General features: G+C 56.6%; 1 protein-coding gene across 6 annotated transcripts in view; it reads right to left on the reverse strand.

Annotated features, from left to right (window-relative positions):
• Positions 1-2,476: 2,476 nt before the first annotated feature.
• Positions 2,477-13,467, reverse strand: part of LRSAM1 (leucine rich repeat and sterile alpha motif containing 1) — a gene marked incomplete at both ends in the record, with an annotated part of 36,801 nt that continues 25,810 nt past the window's right edge. For 3 of the 6 annotated variants that reach the window (XM_080708776.1, XM_080708777.1, XM_080708775.1), the window contains 8 exons: positions 2,477-2,602; positions 4,972-5,117; positions 5,692-5,773; positions 6,496-6,627; positions 7,971-8,069; positions 9,052-9,147; positions 10,511-10,591; positions 11,999-12,073. In XM_080708776.1, the coding sequence (XP_080564902.1) occupies positions 2,477-2,602; positions 4,972-5,117; positions 5,692-5,773; positions 6,496-6,627; positions 7,971-8,069; positions 9,052-9,147; positions 10,511-10,591; positions 11,999-12,073 (837 nt within the window). The remainder of the gene's footprint in view (positions 2,603-4,971; positions 5,118-5,691; positions 5,774-6,495; positions 6,628-7,970; positions 8,070-9,051; positions 9,148-10,510; positions 10,592-11,998; positions 12,074-13,467) is intronic. The other 3 variants (XM_080708780.1, XM_080708778.1, XM_080708779.1) reach the window with 2 other exon arrangements.

Genomic DNA, 13,467 nt, shown 5'->3' on the forward strand with positions numbered 1-13,467 from the left:
CTACACCCCCCAAATTATTTTATTTTGAAACAGGGTCTCACTAAGTGCCGAGAGCCTCACTAAATAGCTGAGCCTGGGCAAGAACCTGCAATCCTCCTGTCTCAGTCTCCCAAGTACTGGGATTACTAGCGTTGCGCCACCACACCCAGCTTCTGGGCTCATTTGACCAAGTACTACAAGGTCCACGGTCTGAGGTTTTGTTGTTGTTTTTTGGGGGGTGCTAGGGATGAAACCCAGGCACATTCTACCTCCGAGCTCCTTCCTTTGCCCTATTTTATTTCTTACTTTGAAGCAGGGTCTCATTAAATTGCTGAGGTTGGCACCCAATCTGCCAACCTCTCTCTTATCTCAGATCCTCTTATCTCAGCTTCCCAAGTACTGGGATTACGCACCACTGCATGCAGCTAATTTGGAGTTCTTATCCCATTTTACAATGGAAGAAACCAAGGCGGAGAGAGAAGGGGCCTGTCCAAGGTCCCCGAGCTCCTGGTGACTGCCCTGGTGCTGGCTTGGGTAGCTCCTCCAGGCAGACCTGTGCAGGCGCGGGGCACAGCTGGGCTCCTGCTGGGCAAACAGCCAGCTCTTGCAAGACCTGATCACATGGTCATATTAAGTGCTTCCTGTGTGCTTTCCGTGGGTACCAGGAGCTTCACGGCAGCCCCATGCACGGGAGGCTGAGGTCATGTCCCGCCCCTTGTGGCTTGCAGGGGTGGTTGCCCCATCGACGGGTCAGAACATGCCCCTGTTGGGTGCGGTGGCATCTGATCACTTTGGGGGACTCTGCCTTCCCTGGGCAGCCTGCTCCTGCTGGCCCAGGGGTTGGCTCTGATCCTCCTCGGTCAACATGGCTGAGGGGTAAAACACAGGCGGGGAGCCCAGGGATTCGGCCCACCTTGCTGTCCTTGGCCAAGCTGCTAGCTGAGCTCTCAGTTCTCAGCTGCAAAAGGGTGGCAAAAGCCATTGCTCCTCGGGCCCTGATTACGCAAGTTCAAGACCAGCCTGGGCAACTTAGTGAGACCCTGTCTCAAAATAGGAAGTAAAAAGGGCTGGGGATGTAGCTCACTGGCAAAGTGGCTCAGACTCCAACCCTGGTGCTAGAAACAAAAATCCAGAACAACAACATGTCCTCCAGAAATTGGCCCAGCCTGCCTCAGCCTCCTCCCTCCCCATCTCCCCTCATGGCCCCTGAGCCCAGGGTGGGGTGGGGGAGTCGGGACTCTTAAGTCCCCAGGGAGAAGACTGGGACAGCCACTCAGCTCCTGCCCTGGAAAGCAGAACTCGTCCTACCAAGAACAGCATTCACCCAGGACCGGTGGTTGCACTGAGGCAGGGAAACTGAGGCCCTTTCTGCCACCCCAGGCCCTGTCCTAAATGCAGTCCTTCACGTGAGCACTCGGCGCCCCCTGGTGGCCGCCAGCTGGAGCCGCATCATGTCTGGGATTGGCTGGCCGGGCCTGAGGCAGAGCTGGGCACAGAGCTGCCACTCACCCAGAAGAAAGCCTGCCCTGGCATAAACCACCTGCTCCCAAACCTCATAAACCATGCAATAGACGTGCTCCTTCACCCCAGACAAGTGTGCACGGCTCCTAGAGTTCTGCAACAGACAACCAGCAAGATGGCACAGGTTTGTGCAAGTCAGGATGCTTCTGTGCTCCAAACCCATGCCCACCACGTCCCAGTTACAAGGACCCAGCACTAACCCCCTAGTCCTCCGCTCCCCTGGCCAGGATGATAACGCGTGCAGTGCAGCCGGGCCGCAGAGCACCACCGGAGATTGGAAAAGGGGCTGCCTCGGCCCTGGTCTCCCACCTGTGAAGAAGGGGTTGGGGAACTTCATGTTCAGAGCTGGCTCTCCCTCCTCTCCTGCTGACAGGTGCAGCAGCTCCCCCCACCATCCCAGCAGAGCCGCCCTCTGCCCAGGCCCCTGCCCCAGTCTCCCCCGCTGGGCTCGCCGTGGACCCAGGGAGGACTCCGGAGGGAGCTCACAGATGGATTTATTGGTGTTCCTGCTTTAGATGGAGCTGCATGGGGCGAGGGGTGCAGGTGTGGGGAGTGCGTGGGGCGGACGCAGGGAGAAGCAGAGGGGTGGCCAGGGACACGGGCCTCCTGTCCCCTTCCTCAGGACACCCTCCTCCCTGGCCAGGGACCGCTGGGCAGGTCCCGCAGGTGAGATCCGTGCTCGGGAGGGCCGCGCGCCTGTCCAGGGTCAGGTGGCTAGCAGGTGGTACAGCCTCTGCGGGGCCAGGACAGCTATTCTCCAGCCCTCTCCAGACCTGCACCCTGTTCCCATTCCACAGGGGCTGGTCACCAGCAAAGCCGCCCCCTCTCTCCTTCAGTGTTTAGACCAGCTTTGTCTTTCTTGGGTCAGGAGAGGCCCCTGGCCCACTGTGCAGGGAGCGGAAGGCGGGGGCTCGCGGCAGTGGGTGAGTGCCCAGGCTGAGTGCAGCCGGGGTGGAGGCCGGCGGCAGGGGCACACTCAGCTGCTGTGGTAGATCCGGAGGCGCTGGGTGATTTCCTGGCGGCACAGTGGGCAGGTGCGCAGTGGCTGGCAGCACTCCTGGCAGCAGCAGACGTGGCCACAGGCGAGGAAGACCATCTGGGCCTGGGGAGAACGGAAGCATGGCGGGCCGCTGGGTGTGCAGGGCACAGCTTGGTCCACCCCACGCTTGCCTGGGAAGGCTGGGTGTGGTGTTATCATGAACCATTCAGACACCACAGAAATATATTCCACATATATATATTATTTTGTTTGTTTGTTTGTTTTTTGTTTTTTGGTGGTACTGGGGTTCCTGGAAGCCCTTCTACCTCCGGGCTACACTCCCAGACCTATTTTTACATTTTCATTTTTGGAAACAGGGTCTCCTAAGCCAGCGCGCACGGCTGGCTTCAAACCTGCGCGATCCTCCTGTCTCCGCCTCCCAAGCGCGGGGATTACAAGCGTGCGCCACCACGCCCGGCCACATATATATATTATATATATTTGTGCTTATCTATGTTTTGTAAATAATATATAAATACTTCAATTCTCTTCTTCCATTTTTTGGGAGGGGTTACTGGGGGGTTGAACTCGGGTATGCTACCTCTGAGCTACACCCTTAGCCCTATTTTATTTATTTTTTATTTATTTTCAGTACTGGGGATGGAACCCAGGAGGCATTCTACCTCCAAGTGACACTCCCAGCCCTATTTTTAAATTCTTTATTTTGAAACAGGCTCTCACTGAATTGCAATGGGCCTAAGTAGCTGAGACTGACCATGAACCCCATCTTTTGGCCTCAGCCTCCTAAATGTGCGCACCACCACGCCTGGCTCCTATTTTATTTTGAAACAGTTTCTCACCAAGTTGCCAAGACTGGCCTCGATCCTTTGATCCTCCTAGCTCAGCCTCCCAAGCATTGGGACAGGAGGCACGGATCGCCATACCCAGCTCCCTTTCCTTCTTAAATACAACTGGGATCCTGTGTGTGTGTGTGTGTGTGTGTGTGTGTGTGTGTGTGTGTGTGTGTGTGTGTGGTACTGGGGATTGAACCCAGGAACATTCGACCTCCGAGCTACACTCCCCAGCCCTATTTTATTTTTATTTTGAAATAGGGTCGGCAAGTCTCACTACTTGCTGAGGCTATCTTGTGGTCCTATCTCAGCCTTCCAAGCAGTGGGATTAGAGCTGTGCGTCACCAGGCCCGGCTCTCTGGGGTGCATTCCTACGAGTGTTTCTTGGCCTCACCACCGGTGCCAGACACTCTGCATGGCAGGACCACGGTTTGTTTGACCAGCTCCTACTGCTGGGCACTAAGGCCATTTAATCTTTTTTTCCAGTGTTGGGTAAACCCAGGGCCTCACCCAGGCTAGGCAAGGGCTCTACCACTGATCTACGCCCCAGCCCTATTCACGGTTCTCCGTTGTGTACGCACTTGCTCAGACCCTGAACCTCTAGTTGACAGTGACTCATGGTTCAAGGGTCCTGAGCCGAGGCTTGGCTTCAGCATTCCTTCTTGTTAGGAACGTATCGTTAGTAAAATCGCCAAGATGCATGCCAGACCATTCAAAGCCATCTGTAATGTCAGAAAGATCGAAGCCACATACAGGGCCCAAGAGCAGGTGCTTATGCAATTTATAATTAGCCAGTCCCCCTGCACCAGGGCGCTCCTTGGGCCCACAGGACCAGGGCATAGCGGGGCACGGGGGTGTGCGCCTGTAATCCCAGTACTTGGGAGGTTCAAGGATAGTCTCAGCAACATACTGAGAGTCTCAGCACGCTAGTGGGCCTCTGTCCAAACAAAAATAGAAAGGGCTGGAGGTGTAGCTCAGAGATAGAACGCCCTGGGTTCAATCCTCAGTACAATAAAAAAAATAATAAATAAATAAATAAATAAAGGGATCCCATGGGGGAGGCAGAGGAGGATTTATATTTTTGCAGTAAGTCTTAATTCTGTAGTGAGTGAGTGAGTGAGTGAGTGAGAGAGAGAGAGAGAGAGAGAGAGAGAGAGTGTGTGTGTGTGTGAATTCTACCTCTAGGCTATGTTCTCAGCCTTTTTTTTTTTTTTTTTGCAAATCAGAGGATAGAACCCAGGGGCATTCTACCTCTAAGCTTACACCCTTATTCTATTCTATTCCCTTCTCTTTCTTTCTTTCTTTCTTTCTTTCTTTCTTTCTTTCTTTCTTCTTTTTTTCAGTACTGGAGATGGAATTCAGGGGCATTGTACCTCTGAGCTACAGCCCCAGCCCTAATTTTTATTCCTTATTTTGAAATAGGGTCTCACTGAGTTGCAAAGGGCCTCACTAAGTTGTAGCTGAGGTTGTCCTCGAACCTCAAATGCTGGGATTACAAGCGTGCGCCACCACGCCCGGCTTTATTCTTTATTTTGAAACAGGGTCTCACTGAGTTGCTAAAGCTGGCCTTGAACCTATGATTCTCCGGTCTCAGCCTCCCAAGTACTGAGATTACAGATGTATCCCCCAACCGGCACTCACCTCCCGCTCCAGGCACACCACGCACTCTGAAGTCTGCAGCTCCAGCTCTGGGGGGGGAGCTGACGGCCTCACAGACTCAGGAGGCTCCTGGGGGGCCGTGGGGAGCTCCAGAGCCCTGGGAACCTCATCCTTGGGTGGTTTCAGCTCTGTGAAGACCAGAAGACAGGCTGAGCCAGGGGGCCGTCCCTGCATGACCCCACCCCCAGGGGCTCCTCTGCGCCCCATCAGCCCCCAAGTGAGTGAGCTGGGCGCGGTGGGGCCGCTCTGATCTCAGAGCCCTCCCTCGCCTACACCCTCTCATGTCTCCTCTCTGAGCCCGGTCTCCGCCCTGCCATCTCTCCATGCGGGCGGGGTGTCGGGGGCCCCTGGATCCTTCGGAGCCACTCTGCAGCGGGCTTGTCGCTTTCAGAAAGGAGAAATTTGAGACTCAGAGGGGACATCTCCTGCCCGGGCCACAGGCCACCTGGCGGTGGGGCCACAAACAGGAGCCCTTGCTTAGGGGTGGGGCTTCTCCACTGGGATGCCAGGCTGCAGGGTGGGTCACTGCCCATCAGGTGACCCGGGGGCAGGAGGCAGAATGAGAAGTCCCCAGGGAAGCCCCCTCTCCCAGCAGAGGCCCAGCATGCCTTGCACTGCCCCGGCGCCTGCGGCCCCCGCCCGGGTCCCACCCGTAGCCCGGGCCTGTTCAGAGCAGCCCCGCAAAGGCTCTGAAGTCAGTACCTGGCTGAATCCTAGACCCGTCCAGTAGCTCCTGGACCCGCCGTAGGATCTCGTGCTGCAGGCCAGCTTCTGAGACGCCCAGCTGTGGTGGTCAGAGGGAGAGATGCTGTGGCGGGCGCTGGGCAGGGGCCCACTCTGTAGTGTGGAGCTGCCACCCGAAGGTGCCTAAGGCAGCCTGGGATGTGGCAGCCTGGGCCCAGGGTCAGCACAAGCAGCGCGGGCCCAGCTGTGGAGGTGGGCAGTGCAGGCCGAGGCGCCATGACCGGCGTGCAGAGGGAGGCATACGGCTCCAAAGGAAAGCGGCATGGGAGATCGCTAGGGAACTTAGAATTCTGTACACTGGTGACTGTGCCGAAGGTGTCCCCCGCGCAGGCTCGGTCACCCCAGGGCCCCCTCTGTCACGGTGCCCGTGTCAGGGGCAAGAGGCCAGCTCAGCGGCTGAGCAGCAGCGCCGGAGGCCAAGGTCCCCGACTCCCAGGGCCCCAGCAGCGCGGCGCCAGGACCCTACAGAGCTGCCTGGCCTCTGTGCCTGGGCATCTGCATGTGTCCTGGAGAGACAGGACCACAGAGAGGCAGAGAGCATTGACTCTGGGGCCAGACCACCTGGGGTCAAGTCCTGGGTCCCGATTTCCCCATCTGAAGGAGTCTGATGGCACAGGAAGCTGGGGTGGATGGGGCAGGTGTCCTGGCCATCCGGGAGCAAGGAGGCTCTGAGCCGTTGGATAAAAAGCAAGTCACCCTTGGCCGGCCAGGACCCATGGCTAGCCGGCCTCCCTCACCTCCCCGGGGGCTGCTGCGTCCCACCTTGGCCAGGTCCCCGGGGCTCATCCGGCTCAGCGTGTCCAGGGAGATGCGGTGGTGGGCGAAGATAGGCAGGTAGTGCTCGGCTGACAGTTCCACCAGGAGGGCCACCAGCTGGCGCTCCATGCCTTCTTCCTGCGACACAGACCCCAGGAAGGCTGAGGGAGACCCGCACAGAGCCCAGCAGCAGTGACCCCGCTCCTCCTCCAGGGACATGAGGGTCTGAATGCAGTGTGCACAGGGAATGTTTTTTTTTTTTTTTTTTTTTTTTTTTTGCAGTACTGGGGATGGAACCCAGGGACATTATTTTACCTTCAAGCTACACCCCCAGCACTATTTTTTATTCTTTATTTTGAAGCAGGGTCTCACTGAGTTGCAAAGGGCCTCACTAAGTAGCTGAGGCTGTCCAGGAACCACGATCCTCCTGTCTCAGCCTCCCGAATGCTGGGATGACAAGCGTGCACCACCACGCCTGGCTTGGGAATGTATTTTTGCAATGATTTCCTGCAAAAACACTTGTGTGAGTGCATAAAGATAGGTGCAAGAGGGAGTCCACTGCCATCCTCTTTGTAAAGTCTACAATAAGCGACTTGAATAGCCGCCCAGAGGGAAGTATGTAAATAAACCAGGGTCCGCTCACCTACTAGACACCATGCAGGAGTCTGGATACAAGAGGAGGCTCTGTGTACAGAGCGCTGTCTGTCACAGGAAGGTACAGGATGGCTCTATTTTTTTATTTTTTATTTTTGGGGAGGTCTGGGGATGTGACCCAGGGGCATTTGATCTCTGAGCTACAACCCCTGCCCTACTTTTTATTCTTTATTTTGAAACAGGGTCTCACTAAGTTGCGGATGGCCTCACTAAGTAGCTGAGGCTGTCCGCGAACCACGATCCTCCGGTCTCGGCCTCCCGAATGCTGGGATGACAAGTGTGCGCGGCTACGCCCGGCTAGGATGGCTCTATTTTTATTATAAATTGTATTTATTGATTGCTGAGAATCTTGGTACTGGGGGTGGAACCCAGGGGCTTTTCTACCTCTGGGCTACACTCCCAGACCTATTTTATACTTTATTTGGAAACAGGGTCTCACTGAGTTGCTGAGAGCCTCACTAAGTAGCTGAGGCTGGCTTCGAACCTGTGCGATCCTCCTGTCTCAGCCTCCCAAGCGCGGGGATTACAAGCGTGCGCCACCACGCCTAGCTTATTATAAATTTTAAAAGTATGTGTATGTCTGTGCAAGAGAGAGAGAGAGAGAGAGAGAGGAGGGAAGGACCTAGGAGCCACACCTGTCCTGTCCCTGCAGGTCTCTGCTCACACAGCCAGGGCCAGCACTGAAATGCTCACTCACTCCTGCCCCTGCAGGACCTGACACACTAGGGCCACCAGAAACCTGAACTCTTAACCCCGAGCGGCTGGCGGCAGGCACAGCACGGAAGGACCCGGCAGCCCCGCCCGGGGAGAGGGCGCCGCCTCCTTACCTGCAGCTTCAAGGACAAGGGTTTCTGGTTCAAGAGCCGCTGATACTGAATGAGCCAGTAATTTTCCTGCTTGGTTTCGCTTTTGGCTTCTAACTCCGTCTGCCAAGAACGGAAGCGGGCGACGTTAGTCGCGAATCAGTGGATAAACACTGGAATGGCAGGCACGCTCGTCCACGGTGCCCCCGAGCAGGCGCGCGGCACTTGGTGTTTTACAAAGGGCTCTGCCGCCGCTCGCTGTCCCAGCTCAGCACGGAGGCCAAGGAGGCAGGAGCCATCGCCGCGCCAAGGTGCACCGGCTGTGAAAATGGCTTCAGGGAGGTCACGGGGCTGCCTGATGCTGAGCTCCTGGCCAGGCGGGCCTGAGCGTGGGCTCCTGCCACCTGGTCCTGCATTCTGTCCCTAACCCCGCTTGTGGGAGAGCAAGGCCTCATGGGCCATCTCTGTCCACCACAAAGCTCAGGGATGGGTGCCAGGCAGGCACCAAGCGACGCTCAGGGCGCCTCAGGCTTCTGGAGGGCTTCAGTGTGGACGAGGCCGAAGGGTCACAAACAGGCCAGTGGCGCCGATCCCGTCACGCGGCCCTTCGTTAAAGGTTCAGGAGCGCGGTCTGCACCGGGTGCTGTTCTGGGAGGGACACCGGGGAGCAGTAATCCTAGGGATGGAACCCAGGGGCATTTTACCTTCAAGCTGTAGCCCTCGCCCCCAGCCTTTTTACTTTCTGTTTGGAAACAGGGTCTTATTCGATTGCTAAGAATCTCACTACATTGCTGACGCTGTCCTCAAATCTATGATCCTCCTGTCTCAGCCTTTCAAATACTGGGATCACGGGCCTGTGTTACTACATCTGGCTTTTTATCTGGACACAGGGTCCTGCTAAGTTGCTGAGGCTGGCCTCCAGCCTGAGATCACCCTGCCTCAGCCTCCCAAGTACTGGCATCCGGGCAGGTGCCAAGGTGCCTGCTTCCATTTTTCCTTTATTAATGCCTGTTACTTGAAAAACAAAAGTATTTCAAACGCCGCCACAAGCGCATCTGAGGGATGCGAATCCACGTGCGACATTGAGCGCAAAGTCGACACGTACCAGGATTTCCCGGAGCTCTTCCTCCCGCTGCTTCTTTTCTTTGAGCAGCTGCTGGAGCAGGGAGCTGAGTGCCCAGCGCTGCTCTGAGATCATTTCCTGGAACAGAACACCGCAGCGGGGCCGCCGTGAGCGCCGGGCACCAGAGCCCGCCGCAGGCTGGGCTGGGAGGGAGGCGTGCAGCCGGGCCTGCTCACACGGATCTCAGTGGGCTGCTCAACTCAAGGCTCTGCCCTGTGACCCTGGGCGGAGTTGGGGGGGGGGCAAAACCAAGAGGCCCCTCTGCCCGGGCACCCTACCCTGCTTCCCCCTGCAGTCTGCATCTCCTTTCCTGGGCTGAAGTCAGACATGGGATCCTAGAGATTGATGACGATGGCGTGAAACAAAACATCAAACAAAAGAATGGCAAGCCGCGGGCCTGGCTGACCACAGAGCACATGGACGGAAGCAGATGGCGGCGGGGCCCGTGTGGGACCCCACGCAGACGTGGCGGCGCATGCAAACCAGAGCCCGCGTGCGGCATGTGCACTCATCCTCTTACCCCGGCTCGAACAGGCAGGGACAGGGCGCCCGCCAAGCCCAGTGGCGGTGGTTTCTCAGATTAACTGAGCCCCTCGCTCTGAAGGCTGCCCTGGGGCTCCCTACAGCTGTGCCCTGGCCCTTCCTTGATGGCACTGGATGTCTTGGGGTGGGACAGGGAGCCTGCGACCTGCTCTGTCACACAGCCCCCTCTGGGGGCAGCCGGAGAGCACAACTCCAGGCCCTAGTGTTCTAGCTACATGGAGAGGCCCGTGAGACCACTTGCGACTCCTCTACTGGGCACAGACGGGGACGGTGACATACGCAAGGCTCTGGTCAAAAGCCCTGCATGGGCCTGGTCCTCACGCGTCTCGACCAGCACCTCTGCGGTCCGGAGGAGGGGAAGGGCAAGCAAGCCCTCCTCTCTAGCTGCCGAGATCACACAGCAAAACTATCTATGCTGAGACGACAGCCAGGTCCCAGCTGTCTAGCCCAGAGCGGGGTCTGCCTCCCGGCTGCCCTTCCACCCTAGCTCTGCCCGAGTGGGACACCCAGGCCGGAGTCCACAGAGACGCTGCTTCCAGGGAGCGACACAAAGATGGCTTGCCCTCTCCTCCAGAAAGCCTTGGGGCACCAAAAAGTTCCTGGCAGCCCAGGGAGAGGAGCCTGCGGCCCAGAGGCATGGCGTAAAGACAGCTCAGCAGCGACCCGCTCCCGACAGAAACGCAGAGATGGACATGTAGCCTGGGTGGGCCTTGGCACTGAAGCCCTCCTGACCGCCAGCCAGGCCGCGCGGGGCCCCCGGGGCCGGGGACTTCCTGGGGGTCCACGGCAGAGGAGACCTGCACCCTGTCCACTGGAGAGGCCCTGCTCCTGAGCACTGGAGGGCTGCGGGACGTCTGGTCGGGTGGGGAGGGGGCGGCAGGCAGGAAGCCCGACGTACCTGCAGTGCCTCTGTGTCCAGGGATTTCCTCTTTAACTCCAGCTGTGTCAGCTGCAATAACTCAGTTTCTATTAACCTAATCTAAACAGAAGACGAGACAGGGTGGTTTTTTTATTTGCATTCACCATGGTTCCGTTGTGTGCTGCTGACCACCGATGGCCAGGTGGCGGCTCAGAGTCCTTTCTGGGGGAGGCTGGGGAGCTCTGGAGTGAGTGGGGCCTCTAGGTCTGGGCATCTCGCTAAGATGGGTGTAAAGAGAATCAGGGCTCTGAGATGCTCAGCCGGTCAAGTCTGCTGACCACGAGCCCAGCACAGGCCTGTCGCACGAAGCCTTCTACCCCTCAGGTTCTCCCGCTTCCTCCCTGCAGTGGTCACGGGGGTTGGGAGCTGAATGATAATAACAATGATCGTAGTGCTGGGTATTTATTGAGCACCTGCTGTGTGCGGGGCTGGCGCTGAGCTCTCTCTGCATCATTTAGACGGTTCTCCTCTGGCTCTTGGGAGGTATCATCCCCTCCACTTACAGACAAGAAAACTGAGGCCCAGAGAGGTTAAGTAACTCGCCCAACGACACAGAGCAAGTAAGTGAGGGCACTTTCCCTATGATGTCCCAGCTCGGGGATGGAAGAGGAATGGCTGGCCTGGGAAAGCTCTCACATGGACAATCTCTGGGGTCACCCCACCTCAGGTACATCTGGCATCAGACTCCTCAGCCGGTGACCTCACCTGTCCCTGAGGCCTTCTGACCCCACTAACCCCTGGTCAGAGGAGTGAGCTTCATGTCCAGCGATGTGGGATTGAAATAAAAGAGGGAAATTAAAAAAAAAAAAAAAAAAAAAGGTAAGTTGGTTTGGCCAAACAAGAAAAGAATAGAAAGGAAAAAAAAAAAAAAAACCATGCAAAAATGTGAAATTCAAAGTGTGTTGAATAGGATGATGGGCGTTCCCATAGCCTGAAGCTCCCTTCACCTCCAGCCCGGCCCACCCGGCAGATGTGCTGGGGCCACAGCAGAGGGATCAGCAGATGCCAGGACCCTGGGGGGGGGGGTGTCTTAGGTGTCCCTGCCCACCCTGGAAGGAAGTCCAATCTTCCCCAGCAGCCTGGAGCTTGGTCAGCCTGATTATGGGGGTGCTGGGTCTCAGCGGCCAGTCCTGCGGAGCTTGGTCAGCCTGATTATGGGGGCCAGTCCTGCCGGGCACAGTCAGCCCAGAGTCTGCACAAGCTGTCCCCTCAGTGTGGCCTTCCCCAGCCCAGGGGTGCTGCAAACATCTGCCGGGCAGGACTGTGGCCCGGCCTTGGGGTGAGGGCCCCTTTGGGGCGCTCGAGGTACCCACCAACAGTCCCAAGGCTGGTTGGCCTGCAAGGAAAAGGAGATTCCCAAAGAGAGCCCTCTTGAGAAGGAGTCAAACCTCATGTTGCAAGCTGTGGCCGCTGGGCCGCCCCTGCAGTGTCTGGGCGGGGAGGACGCGCTGGGGGCCGGGTCCTCACCTGCTTCCTGATCTGCCGGTGCGCCAGGTCTTTCTTCACCTGGAGGGCTTCAAAGGCGGCCTTCTGCATCGCACTCTGTAAGACACCACGGACAGGCCCTCAGCACGGGCTGCGCATTCTTGTTTTCTCCTGTGGGCCATTGAGAAAACAAAACGTGCATCCAAAACTCCTTAACAAGCCGGGCGTGGTGGCACACGCCTGTAATCCCGGTCCTTGGGAGGCTGAGTCAGGAGCATCGCAGGTTCGCGGACAGCCTCAGCTACTTAGTGAGGCCCTCTGCAACTCTGTGAGTCCCTGTTTCAAAATAAAGAATAAAAAAATAGGGCTGGGGGTGGAGCTCAGAGGTAGATGCCCCTGGGTTCAATTGCCAGTACTGCAAACAAACAAACACCAAAAAACTCTTTAACAAACTGGGCTTGGTGGCGCACACCTGTAATCCCAGTATTTGAGGACTGCAGGTTCAGCAAGCTCGTGAGGCCCTCTGCAACTTAGTGAGACCCCGTTTCAAAATAAAAAATAAAGCCGTGCGTGGTGGCGCACGCTTGTAATCCCCACGCTTGGGAGGCTGAGACAGGAGGATCACACGGGTTCGAAGCCAGCCTCAGTTACTTAGTGAGGCTCTCAGGAACTTAGTGAGACCCTGTTTCCAAATAAAATATAAAAAAGGTCTGGGAGTATAGCCCGGAGGTAGAAAGCCTCTGGGTTCCACCCCCAGTACCACCAATAAATAAATAAATAAATAAATAAATAAAGCTGGAATGTAGCTCATACGTAGAATGCCTCTGGGTTCAATCCCCAGTAAAATACACACATGCACACACGCACACACACACACACACACACACACACACACACATACACACACATTCTTTAATAAACTGGGCACAATGGCACACACTTTTTTTGTGTGTGTCTGGGGATGGAACCCAGGGACATTTGACCTCTGAGCTACACCCCCTGCCCATTTTTTCTTTATTTTGAAACAGGGTCTCACTGAGTTGCAGAGGGCCTCACTAAGTAGCTGAGGCTGTCTGTGAACCGCGATCCTCCAGGTCTCAGCCTCCCGAATGCTGGGATTACAAGCGTGCGCCACCACGCCCGGCTGCGGCACACACTTATCATCCCAGTATTTGGGAGGCTGAGACAGGAGGACTGCAGGTTCAAGGCCAGCCTCAGCAACTTAGCGAGACTTGGTTTCAAGATAAAAAGGGCTGGGGGTATAGCTCAGAGGTAGAATGCTCTTGGGTTCAATCCCCAATACCAAAACATGAAGAAAAAAAAAACCCTTAATATACTTAATATAGATTTTTTTATGCTTCTTGGGGGGAGCATGAAATAACTTTTCACCTCACCTGTTGAAAATGTAAAAATAATTCTATTACGGCTCGCTGTGGGCTGGCCCCACGCTCAGCGCGCTTCCTGCCTCACACACAGAATCTCTTCAACAGCGCGGGCGGGCGGGCGGGCGG

The sequence above is a fragment of the Muscardinus avellanarius genome, assembly GCF_963383645.1.
Source record: "Muscardinus avellanarius genome assembly, chromosome: 13".
NCBI classification, from domain to species: Eukaryota; Metazoa; Chordata; class Mammalia; order Rodentia; family Gliridae; genus Muscardinus; species Muscardinus avellanarius.